This window comes from Notamacropus eugenii, chromosome 3 (genome assembly GCF_028372415.1).
Source record: "Notamacropus eugenii isolate mMacEug1 chromosome 3, mMacEug1.pri_v2, whole genome shotgun sequence".
NCBI classification, from domain to species: domain Eukaryota; kingdom Metazoa; phylum Chordata; class Mammalia; order Diprotodontia; family Macropodidae; genus Notamacropus; species Notamacropus eugenii.
The window spans coordinates 103968381-103991843 of NC_092874.1; the positions used below are offsets into that span (position 1 = coordinate 103968381).

Consider the following 23463-nt stretch of genomic DNA (forward strand, 5'->3'; position numbering starts at 1 on the left):
TGCACAAATCTTCAGCATTCCTATATATTAACAACAAAGGCCAACAGCAAGAGATAGAAAGAGAAATCCCATTTAAAGCTAGGGTAGACAGTATAAAATATTTGGGTGTTTACCTGCCAGAACAAACTCAGGGACTATATGAACACAATTACAAGACACTTTTTGCACAAATAAAGTCAAATCTAAGGAAATGGAAAAACATCAGTTGCTCATGGGTAGGCTGAACCAATATAATAAAAATGACAATTCTACCTAAATTTATTTACTTATTTAGTGCCATACCAATTAAACTATCAGATAATTATTTTCTAAAGCTGGATAAAATAATATCAAAATTCATCTGGAGGAACAAAAGGTCCAGAATATCAAAGGGATAATGAAAAGAAATGCTAGGGAAGGTGGCCTAGCGCTACCAGATCTCAAATTGTATTATAAAGCAGCAATTATCAAAACCACTTGGTACAGGCTAAGAAGCAGAAGGGTAGACAAGTGGAATAGACTCAGCATTGAAGACACAGTAGACAATGAATATAGCAATCTCCTGTTTGATAAACCCAAGGACCCCAGCTTCTTGGATAAGAACTCCCTGTTCGACAAGAATTGCTGAGAAAACTGAATAACAGTTTAGTGGAAACTAGACATTGATCACTGCCTGACACTGTACACAAGAATAAAATCCAAATGGGTACATGAGGTAGGTATAAAGATTGATACCATGGACAAACTGGAGGAGCAAGGAATAGTGTATTTATCAGATTTATGGAGAAGGGAAGAATTTTTGACTAAAGAAGAGATAGAAAGCATTATGAAATGCAAGATGGATAATTTTGATTACATTAAACTGAAAAGTTTTTCCAACAGCCAAACCCAATGCAACCAAAATTTGGAGGGATGTAATAATTTAGGAAAGAATTTTTACAAGTAATCTTGGGGATAAAGGTCTCATTTCTAGAGTACATAGAGAACTGACTCAAATGTACAACAATACAAGTCATTCCCCAATTGATAAATGGTCAAAGGATATGAACAGGCAATTTTCAGAGGAAGAAATTAAAGATATCTATAATCATATGAAAAAACGCTCTAAATCACTTTTGATTAGAGAGATGCAACTCTGAGGTACCACATCACACCTATAAGATTGGCAAACATGACAGAGTAGGATAATGATAAATGTTGGAGAGGATGTGGGAGAGTTGGAACACTAATTCATTGTTGGTGGAGCTGTGAGCTCATCCAGCCATTCTGGAGAGCAGTTTGGAACTATGCCCAAAGGGCTACAAAAATGTGTATACCCTTTGACCCAGCAATATTGCTACTAGGACTGTATCCCCAAGAGATCATAAAAATGGAAAAGGGTCCCACATGTACAAAAATGTTTGTAGCAGCACTCTTTGTAGTTGCCAACAACTGGAAAACAAGGGGATGCCCATCAATTGGGGAATGGCTGAATAAGTTATGATATATGAATGTAATGGAGTACTATTGTGCCATAAGAAATGATGAACAGGAAGACTTCAGAGAGGCCTGGAAGGACTTATATGACCTGATGCTGAGTGAAAGGAGCAGAACCAGGAGAACTTTGTGCACAGCAATGACCACAGTGTGTGAGATTTTTTTTCTGGTAGACTTCAATCTTCATAGCAATGCAAGAACTTAAAAAAAAAAATTCCCAGTGGTCTTTTAAGGAAAAATGCCTTCCATACTCAGAGAACGAACTATGGAATTCAGTCGCAGAATGTAGCAGATCATATTTGTGTGTGTGTGTGTGTATTATGTTTTGATTTATTATATGATTTCTTCCATTTATTTTAGTTCATCTATACAACATGACTATAGTGAAAATGTGTTCAATAGGAAAGTATATGTAGATCCTACAGAAAATTGTATGCCATCTTGGGGAGGGAGGGGGGTGGTGGGGGATAGGTGGGGGGGAATCTAAGTTTTACGGTAGTGATTGTAGAACATTAAAAAAATAAATTAAAAAAATTCTCATTGAACTTTTCAGGGAAATTTATGGAACTATGGAATTAGATCACAGAATAAGGCAGACCATTTTCTTTTGTGTTATGTTATGTTTTATTTTATGGTTCCTCTCATTCATTTTAATTCTTCTATTCAGCATGATTGTGGTGAAATTGTATTTAATAGGAATGTATGCATAGAACCTATATAAGATTGCAAGTCATCTGTGAAAGGATTGGCGAGGGAGAGGGGAAAGAGGAGGGGGAAGGGAAAAAAAATCTAAGATATATGTAAGTGATTATAGAACACTGAAAACAAATAAAATAATTATAAAAATTTTAAAAAATAAAAAGAGGAAAGGAAATCAATGAAATATTTTTAAAAAGTGTATATGGGGGACAGAAGGAAGTTTAGAAGATGACACCAACAAGCAGAAGTTATGTTGCTGAGTATTAAGCTTAATACATACATACATACATACATGCATACATACATACATACATATGTATATAAAGTTGTACATTATAAAAGTTTATAGCTTAATATGCAATTCTCTTTTTTTCTGTGTATACTGAAATGTTCACATGTGCTAACGTTTAAGTTCATAATAAAAATGAATTTAAAAAAAGAAATAGATTATTAACTCATGCCATAGATAATGTTATACAATCGTTAAGAGGAAATATAACCTTGAGAGATTAGTAACTTATCTACCATCCTGCTGTCTTTACTAACTGTGATGGACAGAGTAAGACAAAGTAAGAAGTTGTTTGCTGAGATAATAGCTTTAACTTTTATGTTGTGAAGAAACATGAAGAAAATTATTGAAAAGAGTCTTCAGTCATATTCTTGAATGGTGAACTTATGTTTGAAGAACTTAGGAGAGGCCAGAGGCAGATAGGTGGCATAGTGGATAGCTTACGGGCCCTAGAATTAAAAGGATGTAAGTTTAAACCCTGGGTCAGATGCTTACCAGCTCTGTGACCTTGGACAAATCACTTAACCTTGATTGACTAACACACACATGCACAGAACCTATGAGAAGTCTGCAGGTAAAGTGCTGGTTAAAGTTGACTCTGGTTGGGATCTTTCCCAGAGCTGATGAAGTATGAATAGTTACTTATATTTTATTATTTGTTGGATTGCTAATAAATTTTATGGGCTATAGCCTCAATTTTTATCTTGGCCTAGGAGATTAGGTGTCAAGCGCAAATGAGATGTGCTAAAGAGAGATCTGCAAAAACTCATAGGAAGTGGTTCCTCTACTCTGTGTAATAAATGATAGTAACTTTTGATGGGAGCCCAGAGTTAACTGATTAATTAATGAGAGAAATATCACATTAGGCATACATGAGGAAATATGAAAACGCTCCCCTTGATTTCTTTAGGAAGAAAAATGGGTCCAGAACATGTAAAATAGAGAGATGATTACCGCATATAGGCTTTATTTATGTGTATGTATCAGCCTTCAAGCCCTGATACCCAGGTACCCTGTTGCTCTGTTCTAATTATACAGAAACTATAAAAAGAAGAGACCTAAGTCACTTGGGCATGACTTAGAATTGTAGAATCATAGAAGATATTAGAATTAGAATTTAACCGAACATTCTCCTCGTCTACTCCTCTCATTTTACAGATAAGGAAATTGAAATCTCAGAGGCAGAGTGACCTATTCGAGGCCATACAGATATATACAGGAGGGATTATCATGCTGTTTTCACTACTGGTCTAACAATCAGTTGAATATACGACCTATTCAAAATAACCTTTAGTTTAGCTTATAGTAATCAGAACATTTTTTTTAAATGTTATAAACAATATGTCTAATAACCTGTACTTTTTTCTAAGAATTAGCTAACAGTTGGCAGAAAGTACCCTCTCTCTCCTGAAAATCAAGGCAAAAAGGCCCAAAACAGTTCCATGGCACCTGTCCTATTCTCTACTCTCGCTCAAATATCACTCCTAGGGGTTCATGCAGTCATAAAATGCTAAAGTCTAAAGGACCCTAGAGATTGTTTATTTCATCTCTTTTGGCTATGTGTAAAATCTGTAGTATAAAATGTAGTTAACAGAAACTATGAGATAAGAAATCAAGAATTGCCAAATGTTACATTAGTATCTCATCAATTTCTTCTTCATTATTTTTTTTGTTTTGCTCTTTGACGTTTGAAAATCATATTCCTTGAGAGAGAAAAAATCCCAACAGAATAAGAGTTGAATAGCTTCATTTTTGGAGCGACATTTTTTTTTTCCTTTCCCCCATCAAACCTTTGCAGTCTTTAGCACTTACTGCAAATCTCAGTTTATTCTAATCTTTAATCTTTGGTACATGCACTGAATGCATGAATCAGTGTGTTTGCCTGATGCAAATTCTTCATATGGGAGAGGCTGGAGAACCTGATTTTAGAACAGTCACAACAATGTATGATGAATTTACATTGGAAAGACTGCAAAGCATGCATTGTTTTCTAGTTCACTTAATGGCCCAGCAGTAGCTAAGACAAACACTAATCCAACAGTGATGATGACTTTGGGCATGAACTTGGTTGGGCCATTGCTATGTAGAAACTGAATTAAGCTTGAAAGCTCTTTCCAGACACTGAAGATGGACAAGAAGAGTATATGCTCTGAACTACTGGGGTGGGATTGGGGGAATGTTTGTACTTTTGTCAATACTCTCTATCTTTGGAGTAAATAACCCTTTGTAAAAGCTAATTCATGTTAAGTGGTTAAATGGAACTGAGTCAACTATTCAATAGCACTTAACAGAGGGGAAGCCCAATAGGAAATGACTTGAGCTGTTAGCATTAGAAAGAATACACACTGAAAAACCTTTGGGGCAAAGCTAGCACCCAGAGGGGCAGATGCAGCCTGCTTTGTTGTGGAAGAGAGAACCAAAACAAGTGAGTTATAGCGCTTTAGTTTTATTATTTGAATCCTCACCGTTCCACCTTTTGTACCTGATCTTTTAGAATCTGAGCTCATCAAAGAGTTAAATATGAAGCATAATCAATATCTTTAGTCACTCCCTTGTCATTCTTTTCTCATAGCTCAGCCCAGACAAGTGTTTTGGGTCTGTTTGGGTCTGTTTTCAAATTGAATTTTTTTCAGCAGGAGTTTCACCTGGGGCTCTAGTTAGAAGAGATTGCAGGTAAGAAGTACTAAGAATTAAGCAAGTGAGGATATGAAGGACCTCAGAGACAATTGAGAATACCAGAAATACAAAAATTTAGGTTTTATTCAGTAGATATGTGCTTTTAATTTTGTCAGAATAATGTGAGCAATTGGTTGCATGGATATGATTTATAAATTAGCACTCAATGTTTTTGGTTGTTTTTTTTTTTAAATTTTTGGGTATTTTGCATTTATAACCATCAATGTCATTTTCAGTATCCCAACCCTGTTGAGCCAACTTATTTTTTGTAGTCTTTTGCCATAGACAATACCTTTCTTTTCTCCATTGCTTTCTGAAATATGTTCTTCTAGAGTATATGGTACTTTCTCCACCTTATCGATCACCAATTCTCAGATTCTGTACTTTCACACGAGGTACTCCTCATTTCTACTTAATAATCAGTTATTCCTTGCTGGTCAGATATGCAACTCTTCATTCATTTCCTCCTTCTAGTTGGAATTGTTGTAGTTGTAGTTGAATTCATTGTCATTCTTGTTTCTCTCTCATCTAGGTAGTTAGAATGACATAAAAAGCAGAGTTGGATGTTGAGTCAGGAAGCTGTGTGACCCTGTTCAAGTCACTTAACAGCTATCTGTTCAACTGTGAAATGGGGCTAATAATAGCAGTATCTACCTTCTAGGGATGTTGATTAAACAAGATAATATTTTAAAATTTCACAATCCAGTCCCTGGCACATAGTAGGCACTTACATGTTTGTTTCCTTTCTCTTTTGATGCTCTCCATCTTTATCTTTCCTGTGCCTGGACTCTAAAAAAAAAAGGATTTATCTTTTTGACATAAAGTGCCATGTCCTGTCTTATATGATCTTTTCTTTTTTTTCTCAAGTTTTATTGATGTATTTTGTAACAAATATGCATCATCAAGCAAAAATAATCCCTCCATGTCTACACACACACACACATACACACAGACACACACACACACTTTCCCACCTTCATCACTTCTCTGTCATGCATAGCATGTTTCATCATCAGTCCTCTGCAACTATGAATGGTTACTGTATTGATCATATTTCTTATAGCTTTCGGAGTCTACTTTTACAGTGTCTTTGTTGTGTACATTACTCCCCTGTTTCTGGTCATTTTATTCTTCATAAATTTATAAAAAAGTTTACCCTTACATTTCTGGGCTCCAGTAATAAACCTCATCTTACCAAACTATTGTTAATACTCATTGATTGATTATCCCCCACATCTATTAAAGAGTTTTGTTTCCCTTTCTTATCCATTCTTTGGGAATTAGTATATAGAAGGCTACCATTGAAGGCAGAAAGAAGGAAAGAAGAAATTTTATCTTATGCCTTTACATTTCTTTTGGACAAAACTGTGACTTCCTTTTTCCTGGCAGAAGGGAGTTCTGTAGATATATAAAGCACTTGCTTAATTTTAAATTACCTTAACCACTGCCCTTTAAAATATATGTTTGTCTCATTAAAAAAAAATGTGTAATTTATTTATTTTTCAGTTGTTAACATTCACTTCCACAAGAATTTGAATTTGAAATTTCTCCCCATCTCTCCCCATCCCCCACCCCAAGACAACATGTACCCCATCCACCTCTTACTCCAGTCTGTCCTTCCTTCTACTGCCCACCCTTCTTCCAGCCCCCTTCCCCTCTATTCACCTGTAGGGCAAAATAGATTTCTATACTCCATTGCTTGTGTAGCTTAATTTACAGTTGCATGCTAAAACAATTTTAAACATTCATTCTTAATGCTTTGAGTTCCACATTCTCTCCCTCCATCCCCACCAACTCTCATTGAGAAAAAGAGCAATTCAATATAGGTCATACATGTGTAACGATGCAAATGCTTCCACAGTAGATATGTTGTGAAAGACTAACTATACTTCCCTTTGTCCTATTCTGCTCTTCATTTTTTCCATTCTCTCCCTTGACCAATCCTCCCATGATAGTGTTTGCTTCTGATTATTCCTTTCCCCAGTTTGCTGTCCCTTCTATTATCTTCCTTCTCCTATCCCCTTCCCCCTTGCCTTCCTGCAGGGTAAAATAGATTTCCATATCTGATTGAGTGTGTGTTATTCCCTCCTTAAGCCAAATCCCATGAGAGTAAGGCTCAATTATTTCCTTTCATCTCCCCCCTCTTCCCCTCCATTATAAAAGCTCTCTTTTCCCTCTTTTAAGTGAGATGATTTGGTATATTCTATCTCTCCCTTTCTTTTACTCCTAGTACATTCCATTCAACAATAAATTTTATTTTTTTTAGGTATTCTCCCTTCATATTCAGCTCACCATGTGCCTTCTGTCTCTCTCTATATATATTTGTATTGTATATATATATATATATATATATATATACATATATATATATACACACACACACATATACACACATATATAGTATGTATATGTATGTATGTATATGCATACACATACACACATGTACATATACATACCTACACACATAATATGCACATACATACACACTTACATATATATACATACATATATATGTATGTATATATGTAATATATATATATATTACATATATACATACATATATATGTATGTATATATGTAATATATATATATTCCCTCTAACTACCCTAATACTTGAAAAGGTCTCATGAATTACAAATAACATCTCTCCATGTAGAAATGTAAACAGTTAATGAGTTCCTTAAAGCTTCTCTTTCCTGTTTACCTTTTCATGTTTCTCTTGATTCTTGTATTTGAAAGTCAAATTTTCTATTCAGCTCTGATCTTTTCAACAAGAATGCTTGGAAGTCCTCTATTTCATTGAAACTCCATTTCCCCTTAAATTATTATACTCAGTTTTGCTGTGTAGGTGATTCTTGGTTTTAATCCTATCTCCTTTGACCTCTGGAATATTATATTCCAAACTCTTTGATATGTTAGGGTAGAAGCTGCTAAATCTTGGGTTATCCTGATTGTATTTCCACAATACTTGAATTGTTTCTTTCTGGCTGCTTATAATATTTTCTCCTTGACATAGGAACCCTGAGATTTGGGTACAATATTCCTATGACTTTTCCTTTAGGGATCTCTTTCAGGAACTGATTGGTGAATTCTTTCCATTTCTATTTTACCCTCTAGTTCTAGAATATCAGGGCAATTTTCCTTGATAATTTCTTGGAAGATGATGTCTAGGTTATTTTTTTGATCATGGTTTTCAGGTAGACCAATAATTTTTAAATTGTCTCTCCTGGATCTATTTTCCAGGTCAGTTGTTTTTTCAATGAGATATTTCACATTATCTTCTTTTTAAAATTCTTTTGGTTTTGTTTTATAGTTTCTTGGTTTCTCATAAAGTCATTAGCTTCCATCTGTTCCATTCTAATTTTTAAAGAACTATTTTCTTCACTGAGCTTTTGAACCTCCTTTGCCAATTGGTCCATTCTGTTTTTTAAAGCATTCTCATCATTGGCTTTTTGGACCTCTTTTGCCATTTGGGTTAGTCTATTTTTAAAGGTGTTATTTTCTTCAGCATTTTTTTTGGTCTCCTTTAGCAAGCTGCTGAGTTGCTTTTCATGATTTTCTTGCACCACTCTCATTTCTTTTCCCAATTTTTCCTCCACCTCTCTTATTTGATTTTCACAATCCTTTTTGAGCTCTTCCATGACCTGAGATCAATGCATATTTTTTTGGAGGTTTTGGATGTAGAAGATTTTTATGTCTTCCTCTGATACTATGCTTTGTCCTTCCTCATCTAAAAGGATGGAAGAAAATATCTTTTCACCAAGAAAGTAACCTTCTATAGTCATTTTTTTCCCCCTTTTTTGGTCATTTTCCCAGCCAGTTACTTGACTTCTAAGTCTTTTTTCAACTGGAGAATATAATCTGGGGACCTGTAAATTCTCAATTTCTTCAAGGTGGCAAAATTAAGGGAGAGGAGTTTACTCCTCTTCTGGCCTGTGCTCTGGTCTGTTAGCAACCACAAGCACTCTTTTCTGCCCAGGATCTGAGAGTAGGATTCCCTCTCTCCAGTTACTACCAGCTCCATTTTGCCAGCACTCCTCCTCACCCCAGGACTCTCACTCAGAACTGAGACCTATATCAGATGCTCAATTCCCCCAAGGTCTTTAGACCAGGGCTTCAAAAGTGGATGCTGCTGCAGGTGCTGGGGATAGACTGCCCTCACCTCTCACTTAGGTAAAAAAGCTTTCTTATTGACATTTGAAGCTGTCTTTGGCATTTGTGGATAGCAACTGTAGTTCTCAGATTTCTACCCATGGTTCCTTACCCTGAAGCCTGCTCTAGTCCTGTCCGTACTTTGCTACATGGCCCTAGCTGGGCTGTTCTCTGTGCCTGGGGTGATAGATGTTTCCTGTCAGCCTTTCAGAGTGTCTTGGGTTGGAAATCTTTTTCACTCCGTTGTTTTGTGGCTTCTGCTGCTCCCAAATTTGTTTAGAATCATTTTTTTACAGGTATTTTATGGACTGTGGGGGAAGAACTAGAGCAGACCCATCTTTCTATTCCACCATCTTGCCTCCATACCAACATGATTATCTCTTAACGAATATTGAATACTCTTTTAGTAAAATCAATGCTATAGAATTAGACATAGAATGGTTTTAATATATTTTAAAGTGACAAATAATTATTGAATGAAATGGTAATCTCTTTATATATCTTCATCCTCTTCCTCTTAAAATGTTCTCACCAGTGCCTTCAAATATTTTGTATCTTAGTTAATTTCTTTTGGATAGTCAATAATGGAGCAATATTTAGGGTGCAAACTCATATGATGCTTTTTGACTGTCCTCCTTTCAGTCCAACATAGCTGACAGAACACTCTACAGTCTGTACCCTGGCTATGCAATTCACAGTTATTCAAACCAGTAAAGATTTACTAAGTACCTACCATCTACAAAGCAGAGACCTTGTAGTTTAATAGATGGAGACCTCTGTCAGGATGACCTTGATTAAAATTCTACCTCTGACCCACACTTGCTGTGTGAATCTGTGAGACAAGTAAACTCAGAGAGATCTAGGCAAATCTTCAAGAATATAAGAACTGTAGGTATTTTCCTCGTCCTGGAGTTCCCTATATTAATGAATTCATATATCCAGGCTTTATTCCTATGTGCATGTCACACATAAGAGGTTGCTAAGTGGCCCTCTTGATAAAGGGTTGGTCCTAGAGTTAGGTAGACCTGAGTTCAAGTCCAGCCTTAGACACTTGCCCTGAACATGATTCTGTGTATTTCAATTTCCTTAACTGGAAAATGAGGAAAATAATAGCACCTATCTCACAGGGTTGTCTTGAAGATCAAGTGAGATAATATTTGCAAAATATCAATTTCTTCCCACCTTCTCTGTTTATAAAGTTGGAAAGACAAAATTATGACAGTACATACCCTTAATAGTAAGAAGCATACGATGTCAGAATTTGCATCTCTTGTTCTAGAATCCAGAAATAACTGCATCTCATTTGTTATTTTCTGAATACTATGTATGGGCTGATACTGGGAAAAGCAAAGAATCAGTTTTCCATCCATGGTTCCTAAATCTCTGAAGACTATTAGAGAGAGAGGCCACTAACTTTTCTGAACAATAAAGAGTATACTTAGCCATAGATCAAGCATTGAATATTGGTACGGCAAAAAGGAATATGAGTAATGCTACCAGGGAGACAATTTTGCACATAATCTGTGATTAAATGAAGCAAGAATTAGTATAACTACAACATAAAATTCTTTTTATCACAGGCTTATTAATCACAAAGTTTCATGCACTACAGCACAAAGATAATCACAAACATTCTACAATTTTTATGTTCCTGCAGAGTTTATATATATATATATATATCATTAATTTTTGAGAAATGCAGAAATTTTGCAGCTTTGATAAAATATTTCCAGGAACACTTATTTCTCTAGACCTTTACTTGTCTGGCAGGGTCAAAGGACATTTGTAGTTACTCTGCATTGGAAAATTATTCTGTATTTTCTCAGCATTTTCTTATCTCTTTGGTCCTCCTGTGTCTTGGTTCATCATTTATGCATAACTCCAGATGACTTCCTTTCATACCAGCTCAAGAGATAAAAATGCTACTGTCCTCCATGGAATCTTCTTGTTTGACTGGCTTCAGTCATTTTGGAAGATCATTTTTATATTTTCTTTGGAAACTTGATAGCTTGTATAAACTGTTTACACAATCTGACAAAGAGAAGCAACACACACACATATATACAGATTCTACTTTATGGCACAATTTAGTAATATGAAATCTGATTTTAACTTACTATTAAAATGACACTAGTTACAATTTTTGACTGATTATCCACAGTTCATGTAGGTGGTTAAGTCTTTTATCATGGTCTCTCCTTCCCCAAAACTCTCTTCAGAGCACCTTTTACTTCATTATTCCTCAGACTATAAATAAGAGGGTTCAGCATGGGGTTAAATAGGCTATGGAATAAGAGGAGATATTTCTGCTGCCCTTTGGAATTCCCATGATTGGGCCCAATGTACATAATGATGGCAGTGCCATAGAAGAGTCCTACTACACAGAGATGTGAGGAGCAGGTAGAAAAGGCTTTCTGTCTCCCTTCTCTTGACTGGATATGCAGGACTGCCCAGATGATTTGCATGTAAGAGATCACAATTGAGGAAAAGGGTCCCACCAACACAGAAGCAGCCCCAACCAAGACCAAAACCTCATTGATATGGGTGTCAGCACAGGCAAGTTTGAGAACAGCCATAATTTCACAGAAAAAGTGGTTGATTTTCTGGGGACCACAGAAAGGCAATGGCAATAATAAAATTAGATGGACCAGTGCCAAAAGGTATCCAAGGACCCAAGCGGTCAGTGCTAGAGTGATGCACACCTTCCAGCTCATGATGACAGAGTATCTGAGGGGGTGGCAAATTGCTACATAGCGATCATAAGACATTGCCACTAGGAGGAGACATTCTGTGTGGGCAAAAGTCAAAAAGAGAAAAGTTTGTGTTGTACATCCTGCATAGGAGATGAATTTGCCAGGGTCCAATAGGTTTGCTAACATTTGAGGCACAGTGTTACAGGCGTAGGAAATGTCAACGAGGGCCAAGTGTGAGAGAAAGAAGTACATGGGGGTGTGGAGTCGGGCCTCCAGATAGATGAGTCCTAAGATTACTCCATTCCCTATTAGGGTGAATGCATAGAGCAGAGAGAAGAGCCCAAAGAGGAACATTCGCATGTCAGGTTCAACAGGAAATCCCATCAAGATAAATTCTCTGACCAGTGTCTGATTGTTTGCTGTACTTCTGTGATGGAGAAAAAGAGATTGCCAAGGTCCAGTAAATGTAAGATGCCTATATTGAGCTTTGTGCTGTGTACTTGTCATGTGTAACACTTTCAATAATCTTGCTGTGACATTATTGAATTCTTAAAAACTCAATTTCTATTGAAATGATATTTTATTTCCAAAGACCCCAACTACTGGAGGAAGGTCTCACTATCTGACAGCAATTCCTGAGAAAACCAGACAGAAGTCTCATAGAAATTAGCTTTAGTCCGAGAATTGACATCATATACCAAGTTTCAAATGGAATCATGACTTAGCTATACGATGTCACATAATATTAAAAATAAGCAAATCAGTGATGGAAATACCTATTGCAACTATGAATAAAAGATGAACCCTTGATCATATGTAGGATAGAAAAATCACAAAAGATAACATGGACACAATTGATTATACAAAATTCAAAAGTTTTTGTAAAAGCAAAATCCTACATAGATGGGAAATAGTTTACTGGGAAAAAATCTTTCTAGCAGATTCCTCTGATAAAAGTGTAATTTCTAAGATATGAAATGAATTGATTCAAATATGTAAGAGTATGAGCCTTTTCCCAAAATATAAATGGTGAAAGATATGAAGTCAACACCCAAAGAATGCAAAACTACAAAATTACTAATAGAAAAATGAGGATCAAACAAATTTGAGATTCTAGCTCATATTCATCATATTGAAAAAAATAATATAAAAAAGAAAAATGAAAATTTATTAGAAGCATCTTGGATAAACAGACACACCAATACATGATTGATGGAGCTATATATTGATCTAGCTATTCTGGAAAGCAATTTGAACTATACCTCAAAAGTCACTAAATTGTGTATATCTATTAATTCTGTAATACTACTAGACTTATATGCCAAAGGGATAAAAGACAGAGGAAAATACCTAGATGTCAAAATATTTATAGGAGCTCTTTGGCAGTGGTAAAAAACTAGTTTCTAAGAGGCTTGCCACCTTCTAGAGAATGGTTGAACAAATTATGCCACGTGACTCTAGTGAACATCACTGTATCTGAACAATGATTATAGGAATTATTTTGGATAAACATGGGGAGATTTTTATGAAGTGAGCATAGTCCAGAGAGAAATTTATGTAATAACAATAACATAGTAAAGGAAAAAAAAACCTAAGAAATATTTAAGAAGTCTGATCAATGACATCCTTACTTCTATAGAATTAGTCATGAAAATGCTGCCCACATCCTGACAATGAAGTGATGAACTCAAAAGGTGAAGCATGAGACACTTAATTTCAGATACAGCCAATTGGAGACTTCTTTTGTGTACCAATGTATATTTTTAAAGTGTTGTTTCTTTTTTGTTCTTTTCTTTTTGATAGAGTTCTCATGGGTGCAAAATAATTATTAACAGGACTACCAAAATGAAAAAAAAAGAACAGCAGGAATTAAATTAGCATTTAATTATATATATACATGCATATATACAGACATTTACATGTGTGTTTATATATAATATATACTTGTATATTCATATATGTATACATGTGTGTATGTGTATCACACACACATACACACATATACACACATACATATGTAAATACCCACAGATGGGTCATTTTATTTGCCTTCCTCTTCTTTTCTCCTCCTTCCACCTCTTTCTCTGACTGCCATTGATTCTGGAAATGGTTTAATTGACAATACTGTACATGAGCTCATCACTTTTCTGAATCACTAGACCAAAACTTCCTTCCCTGGTTGCATGTTCTTTCTTCCTCTGTTAGAACATGAGATTGTTTGAAAGCAGAGGCTATCTCAGCACTTGCAATTTGAGAACATAACACAGTGCCTGGTACTTAGAAGTTCTTAATTTTTATGCATGTTTTGTGACTCTATTTAGGGATTAGTTGAATTCTCTACTTTCTGAATATTGTCAGTTTTGTTATAATGAGTTCCTAAATATCACTCTGCTGTGCAAAATAGTGCAATAAATATAGAACTTAAGAGAAAAATGTGGTTAGGAGAAAGACACTCAAAAACTTTGTCAGTGACACATACAAAACTAATAAAACTAATAAAAATGCTAAATGGTAGCACCATTTAATACATGTTAAATGATTAAGATATACATAAATATGACAATAAATAGTGGTGGTGTCCATGGCCTTGGGCAAGGATCAACAAGTTGGACCATCAGTCCACATTTCTGAGCCTATGGCTGGAGATTTTAGAGGAAAGGAAAGGCAGTTGAACTGGGAGTGTGGATTGTCTGCCCACTGTCCCACCAACAGCTCCTACTGTACAAGAAGATATATAATAAATATGCAATTTTACCTTAACAAACACCTGAAGTTTGCTTGTGGAAGAGGGCATGGGAAAGCTTGTAGCTTGTACTGTGAAGTTGTGTTGTACAGCATTGAATGAAAACACAAGCACTTAATTGAGATAGCTGGTAGAGGTTTGAGGTATGTGTGTTTTGTTTTCATTGGTTTTGTTGGAGTGAATTTTCTCTTTCTCACTAACAAAATCAAAAGAAGCATTATGGCAGAACTGATTGCATTTTTTTTTGTTTTGCATTTTGATTCTCCATTTTGCTATATTTTTCTTGCTACTTTCCCATATTTTCTGTCAGTAAATAACTTGGGTTTACAGAATGAATTCAATACAATTCCATTCAACAATCATTTGTTAACATCTCCCATGTCCACCATACTCAAATAGAAAATGAAAATACAAAGAGAAGTAAGATAGAAATTGATCCCAAGAAGCGTTCAACACCATGTGAGCTAATGACTATGATTTAAGGAGAGATGTGGAATGAGTAAGAGAGAAAAGCGCTTAAAGTACTTTGAGAAATTAAAGGAAGATAATCCAACTCTGAACATCTTTCTTCACACCTCAGAACTTAGCAATTTGACAGGGACAAAAAGAATCAAAGACTGTCTTCCACAGCTATCACCTGATACTGTCTTTCTTCATGGAGTGGTCTTTTCATCTCTTAGCAGAGAAGAATAACAGAAGACTTCAGTGGTCTTGTAACTGTTCAAAGATTTCACTTCTTAGATATACTTGGACCAAGGGGAACTGAAAAGATTAGGGCAGACTAGCCTCTATAGGGGTTTCTCTTATGGCTCTTAATTTGGGTTGATTGCATCCTATTGCCCTGCTATTCGAAGCCACTCCTGGCCATGCAGCAATTTGACCCCTCTTTGTTTCATCACTGACTCAGAAAGTTCTGAGATATCATCACCACCATTGACATAGCATGGTCATGAGAATACGTCCTGGGAAGAACCAATAACCCTAGCCCAACTTCTCAGAACCCAGAATCAGAGTCTGAGAATGGGGCTGATCAGAAGTAGTTTGTCGGTCTCCATCCTAGGACTGGTGACTTATACCAACCTGGGTCACCCAATAAACCTACAAGCCACCTCCTAGTGAATGAAACATTTATACTTACAGTGATGTTAGTCCCATTCTTTTCTAGTTTGTTAGATATACACGTCTCAGAGAAGTAGGAAAAATAAATATAAACTGAGTCTGAAGATTCAGCTCCCATCAACAGGTACTGGGAGAGAATTTCAGTTTTAGGAGCCCTTACTTCCCAGGCATATAAGGACCAAGACAGGGACCAGGGACTTATTCACTGAAATACAGAGAAGTAAAGGTTTTATTCTTTACACAGTTCAACCCAAATCTATCCCTAGATAATGCTGAAGATTAAGAAAAATTGGAGGGTCTATGGAACCTCTTATCTAACTACTTCCTCACTGCAAAGGAACCAAGGTTTATATGTTTCAGTCTCTTAGAATCCCAGAAGGATGATTTCAGGGGAATAGGAAACAGCCATGATGAAAACTCACAGGACAAATGCTGGAAACTTCAACAAAACCAAGTCACAATCTTTCAAGACAATAACAATTAAATTCCCCTGATATTTTGGGACTGAGAGATTGTTCCAACTTTAGAATCACATAAGTGAATTCATTATAATCTGGGGAAAAGAGATTCAGTAGACTATTGATGCTTGCCACTAATTTCTGATACTCATTCTTTCTGTCATTACTGTGACCTGGGCCCCTTACTACGCTGAATTTGCAATAGAAACAAAAAATTTCAATCTGTAATCTATTACAAGTAAATAACTTCATGCAAACAAAAATGGGACTGCAGAATTCATAAAACATAGCTCTAGTGTCCCAATGGAGCTTGTTAGATTCTATCTCTTAGAGGATTTCATTGGGACACAGATCACTTAGGAAGATTTCCCTTTGGAAAATTTCCATTTTTTGAAGTTGGTACTGAATAAAGTCCTTTCCAAAAGGAATGGAACTCTAGAATATCAGCATCTCCCAAATCCTGTCATCTCAACACTGGAGTGGTAGGTGAGGAATGTAAGTGGTGTCCCCAGAAGACATAGTTCAGGAAAACTAAGAACTGGAGATGTTTCAGTTTGAATTAAAAAACAATGCATCTTTGAGATAAAAACAACTCTTTTGCTAAACCCACACATACCCATGGGGAAGGGTTATTTTGTAAATTAGATACATATAATTAAGTAAATAATCAGTAAGCCAACAAATTCATGAGAATGAGAGATTTGAATTCCCTAGATTTTCCTTTTTGAAAGAGTATGAATTTAATTTGGTACGACTGCTTTGTTTGGTATTAATTTGGTATAATCCATTTGCCGAAGATGCTCATTGACATAAATCAGGGAGGCGTTAAACCTATTGTGTGGGAAAAGTTCAATCCTATTTTTCAATATTTTTCTCAGTTCCTGCCTTATTTATAGATAAGTTGGCCCTACCTTTGGTCACATCTCAGCTGCTCCCAATTTCAAAGCTTCCTCTTCCAAGGCTCTTCTTAAATGAAGACTTTCTTCCCTCAATTGGATCTTCATAGGAGCAGCAACCAGTCTTTAGGTGGTTTTTTCCCTTCTTCACTCTCCATCATCCTGCCCCTTGGTGTCTAGGTCATAAAAGAAAGTATACATTTCCCCAGAAAGCCCCTCTGCTTCTCTGTTACACCCTTTAATTTTCATAGTGAGAGGAATAACTTTTGGATAATTCTTTCCTTCCCTAAATTCTTTATGTGGCATCATTTCAAAACCCATTACCATCCTGGCTGGCACCTCCTGCATGCATATGTATTTGACAATCTATTTCTAGAATGTCATTACCATCAATAGCCAAGTGCTCTAAGGATATAAAGAGGCAATTTTCAAGGAAGAAATGCTTGCTATGAACACTCATAAAAATTAATCAAACATTTATTTGTACTGATTATTTGCCAGGAGAGGGAATGTGAGGAAAAAAATGAAAGTTCAAAGAGTTTATATTTTTTAATGGAAGGTTCAACCTATAGGTGTAATGGTACATATAGGATAAATACATAATTATAGCATCAGAGCAGAAGGTACCAGCAGCCAGGTAGGCTGGGAAAGATCTGATGCAGGAGATAGCACTTGAGCTGAATCTCAAATGAAACCAAGGTTTCCAAGAGTGAGAGGTTGGGAAGAAGAGTGTTCCATGGATATAAGACAGTCAATGAAAAGGCATTGAGATGAGAGATGGGTAAGCATGTGTGGGAAAACAACAAGAAAACGGAAATTAGGCTTGTATGACTGGACCACAGCATGACTGTTGGAGAGTAATGTATTAAAAGACTGAAAAAAGATAAAAGGGGCCAGATTGTTAATATCTTTAAAAGCCTAACAGTTTTCATTTGATTCTAGAGGTGGTACTTTAGAGTTTACTGAGCAGGAGCGTGGCAGTGTTGTATCTCTTCTTTAATCACTTATCTAGATAGCATTAATATAGTATGTTAATAGTGGCAAAACACTTTACAAATACTGTATTGTTTAATCTTCACAACAATTCTATGAGGTAATTGCTATTATTATCACTGTTTTATAAATGAGACAAATGAGGATGAAAGATGTTAAATGACTTGCCCAGAGTCACACAGTTAGTAATATCTTAGGCAGAATTTGAACTCAGGTCTTCTGACTCCATTCATCCATCATGTCTACTACCTGTCTCTTATTCTGTACATAAAATATGATGCAAACTGTGCTAGGTGCTGGGAATAAAAATATGTCAGATGGTCCCTAGCCTCAAGGAGTTTATATTCTACTAGGGTGCTATAACATGTTCACAGGCAACTAAATATGGAATATATGAACAAAACCCACAAAGTCTGGTGGAGGAGTACCAATAACTGAGAAAATTAAGAAAGTCTTGAAGGAGGTGGCATTTAAGAAAAGCCTAGGAGTTACAACAAACAGAGGAGAAAGGAGAGGAGGGAGAAAATTCCAGACACAGGGGACAGTCTGTGCAAAGGCAAGGAGGTGGGAGAATGAATGTCTCGTATAGGTAATAGCTAGTAGGCCAATTTGGCCAAAATATGGAATGCAGGATTAGAAGAGTGTTAAACTCTTAGACATGGAGATTGGAGTCAGATTATAAAGCATTTTAAACTACAAAGAAGAGAGTTTGTATTTTATCCTAAAGGCATTGGGGAACCACTAAACTTCTTGATCAGGGGAATGACAGAGTAATATCTGTTCCCAAGGAATATCAATTGGTAGATGTATGGAAAATGAGTTCTAGGGGATAGAGGTTGGAAGTAGGGGGATTAATTAGAAGGCTAATGCAATAGTCCAAGCATCAGGTGATGAGTGCCTGGAATATAGTGGTTGTGTATTAAGAGATGGGGAAAGGCTTAAAAGAGAACAAGAAAGCAGAATAAACAAAACTGGACAATTGTTTAGATACCAGGGATAAATGAGAATCAAGAGTGGAGTATGAGTTCTAGGTTAGGAACTTGGGTGCCTGGAAAGTAGTAGTTCCTTAGAGAGGAAAAGGAAGTTAGGAGGAGAAGCAAGTTGAGGAGGAAACAATAAATTGTTTTGACTTTATTGAGTTTGAAATGACTGGGGCATCCAAATGAAGATTTCACTGGAACATTTGTAATCATGTAGCTAAAACTTAGGTGAAGGCTAGCTAAATAAATTAGGGAGTCATCTGAACAGAAAATATATGAGACTTGATGAAATCAGAGAGTAGAGAGTATGACCCCTTTCCCTAATGTTGATTTACATAGATCTGAATTAAATACATCCAAAAGGAAGTGGTACCTCACAAAACATAACAGGTTCAGCAGAACCAAATATGAGGCTGCTGCCTGTCTATCACACTTTGCTTGCCAGAATACCTCAACTGTGGAATATGGCTCAGGAGAAGAAAGTGAGGTTGATGACCTTGCACAGCCCTCCCTCACTCAAACCAAAGTCACCCGCAAGTCATGGCATCATCTTGATGTCATGGTCATCTTTGAGAACAAAGGACAAATACAACCTTTGGTTGAGTAGCATCTCCTCTCTTTTCCTCCCCTCTCCTGTTCTCCCTTCCCCTTCCCTCCCCTTGCCTTCCCTTCCCTTCCCTTACTTCCTCACCCCTTCCCTCGGCTCTCTTCCTCTCCCCTCCCCTCCTTTCCCCTTTTCTCCCTCTGCTTTCTTCTCATCTCTTCTCCTGTCTATTCCTCTGGTGTTCTACCCAGGGGAAGGTACACTCCATGACCAAAAGCTGCCTTTTTTCCTTTGGGTTTACTGGCTACATTTCTTTCTCTAAGACCAAGCCTTAAACTCAATTCGCTCTGGAGCCCATAGACTGGACAAGTCCCAACCCACCTAGCGCAGAGTGAATGTAATTACTAAATAGTAACTGTTTCTGTTTTACCCAGGAATCATGAGGGTCTCCCTCTCCCAGTATGATTTTTTTTTATTAAAGGGGCCATCTCTTGAGTAATTGCTTAAAGAATTCTATTCATTGAATGGGTGTATCTCACTTAAAGGAGAATGTGATAAGACCTTAGCCTGAAAGGGCCAGGGTCTCACATTGCATCATGGGCCTTTTCCAGTCTTCCTGATGAATATCAGACCACTGAACCCAGATGACTCAGGAGAAGACAGTGAGGTTGGTGACCTTGCACAACCCTTCCTAACTCAATTGCAAGTGATGCCATCATCATGTTGTCGTAGTCTTTTTAGAGAATGAAGGAGAAACACAACAATAACAACAACCATGTCAACTGTGACAGCCAGAGTCAATTACAAATTCTGACTGGAGTGTATGGCTCTAGGTCAAAATGGACACATCTGTGGCTATCTCAACCCACATATAACTCTTGAATCCCTATATGTTTTTATTTGAATTCCTGTGCAAACACTCAACTAGTAATGAACAAAATATATTTGTAGCTTTGAGAGTTGTTATTCAATAATAAGAAATACCCATACTCCTTTTTATAATGAGAAAGAATTTAGATAAAGCAGATAGATACCCATTAATTGATAAATGGCTACACAAATTATGTACAAAACATGAATACAATGGAATAGCACATGAAGAAATGATCAATATGAAGAAAATAGAAATGGGCTGATATGAGCTTATACAAAGTAAATTAAGCAGAACCAAGAAAATAATATACATACTGACTACAACTATACAATTGAAAGGTACGATAGCAAAAATAAAAACTGAACATTGTTAAATTATATTGATTGAGGTTGGCCTCAAAAATGAGATATGAGAATACATTTTTTCCTTTTTGTTGAATTGAGAAATATGGACATGGAACACTGCTAATGTCAGACTTTGTTTAATTCTAGTTTATGGTAACTTTTTTTCTCTTTTTGTAACTTTATATTATAAGTGATGACTCTACTCTGGGCAGGAAGGATTTATTGGGAAAAGACCTTATTGCATAAAAGCAAAAAAATCAATCAAAAATTAAAAAATAATTTAGAACTAGTGTGACATGAAAGATTACACAGATACTGTGCAGAAAGGAAGATGGACTTTTGACAAGGTGATGGAATGAGAGGTCACATAAGGACCCTGATACTAAAATTCTCTGAAATAACAAAAATAGAATTAATTCAAATTACAAAGGGTGGGGAAAGAAGGTGTGCAATCAAAGAATCTCAAAAGAGAATAGAGTCATAAAAAGAAAAAGAAAGGTCAAGGAAAAGAAGAAGCATTAAAAAAAGCAAACATACAAAAAATATTTAAGGATAAATAGATACTATATACTAATCCAAAGAACAGATAATGAATTAGTCTCAGCAACAGCTTTAGGTTAAGAACAAAATTGTCATCTTCTAAGATAAATTAAAAATAAATTAATTAAATTAAAAGTACATAACAAATATTACTAGGCAAATAATGGTGAAAGTGATACACGTAAAGAAAGACTCAAGATAAAATCATTTATTCATTAAACAAAATCAGACAAAATTCCTTGAAATAATGCCATGGAGAGATCTGTGAAAAATTTAAATGTGAGAAAAGAACTACTCGGTGACAAACAAAAAGGAAAAGTTCAATAATACGCAGCAAAAACATATCACAAGACAAATCAGTGGAAGGAGAGTATAATTTTATCAACATAAATGATGGAACCAGAGAAAATTAAAGTTTATTGATACTTTTCTCTAGGGAAATGAAGAAGTTAGGGAAATAAAAATTTGAAAATATTATGGAAGCAGGAGTAGAAATTAAATCATTGTCTTTAATCAATCAACAACAAAAAATATATTAAGCCCTTACTAGATGCTAGGTAACATATACTGCTTATTCTTAAATTAACTAGGCTTAATTAAGGTAGTTTACACTATATTAAGCACTGGAGATACAAAGAAAAAACATTGCCTACCCTCAAGAAGTTCTATTGATCTACTAATTTAAAAATATTTAAATATAAGTAGATATATATAGATAGATATGCATATATATGCACACCTATATGCTTAGATATTTGTTGTTTGATTTCTGTACTTCATTCTCAAAGAGGATCAAAATGACATCACTACGCTAGGGTCAAGTTTCAGTGTGTCCAACTGTGGCTTGTCAGACCAATACAAGCTGGGAATGCTCTACGACAGGTCTGGCATAAATTGTCCCTGAGAACATTTGGGGTGGATGCTCTAAATTTGTGCCTTCTGCATTTCCTTTGAGCTACTCCAATTCCGTTTTGCTCATAAAGCACAGCACCTTCTCTGATATGAGCATGCCATGCTGAGCAGTCCAATGCCAGTATCTCCCATGTCACACAATCAATTCCAAAGTTCTTAAGAGAGACCTTGAGAGTGCCCTTGTATATCTTTTTCTGACCACCATGTGAACACTTGCCCCATGTGAGTTCTTCATAAAATAGTCTTTTTGGCAAGCATACGTTTTGCATATCAAACAATGTGACCAGCCCATTGGAGCTTAAATGTAGGTATCTATCAACAGAAAGAAAGAATGATAGATAGACTCTCCATTTCCAATCCCTCCTAAGACTTTGTTGAGTATGTGAATATTTCAATTTTGCTGCACATTCTCAGCTCAGAAAAAGAGAAGGATTTGGGGAGAGTTATTCATTCTACACATCATGGATTGATAATACTTACAGGATCTCAAATAGTTCCAAGTGGTCATACTTGTGGGCTTATATATCTTCATACTCCTCACACTGGCCCAAGATATTCAGTATATTGGTCATATTTATTAACTACTATTACCTGTGCCTCAATCTCATCACTGCCATCTCTTCTATGGAAATTCCAATCAGAAGAGGAAAAAGAGAAATATCCCTGTGTTCTATTGTGCACTTCCTACATCTATCACAAAATAATCATTACAATCTAAAAGGGGGAAGGAGAATTTTTTTTCTAAGTCTAAAACCTAAAAATTTGTTATACCAGGATGTCTCACTGTGGATAATTTCCTCAGGTCCAGAATATTTCTGTGAGACAATAGGGAGAGACAAATTCTCCCATATTACATTTCTCCCATCAGCAAGACATTTTGCAACTCCAGCAGAACTTCTCAGGGTTACTTAAGTATACATTGAAAGTATTACTATAAGTTCCAAAATTCAATATCTATGGTAATTATCCCATCATTGCTGGCAATCATCATTGTTCCATTCATCATCTATAAGAAATTCATTAAGAAACAGTAGCAAAACCCCACTTCAGTGATTAGAAAGCACATGCAGGATATGTCATGTACACATAGTGTTGG

At 36.0% G+C, this 23463-nt stretch overlaps 1 protein-coding gene and 1 long non-coding RNA gene across 3 annotated transcripts in view; one reads left to right on the forward strand and one right to left on the reverse strand.

The window, feature by feature from the left end:
* The window catches only part of LOC140533110 (uncharacterized), a 123842-nt gene that overhangs the window by 95813 nt on the left and 4566 nt on the right, over positions 1-23463 (forward strand). The gene's annotated exons all lie outside the window — the stretch shown is intronic.
* On the reverse strand, positions 11458-12348 carry LOC140533109 (olfactory receptor 2A7-like). Its single transcript, XM_072652472.1, has one exon. It carries the CDS (start codon positions 12346-12348, stop codon positions 11458-11460), a length of 891 nt encoding a protein of 296 aa, XP_072508573.1.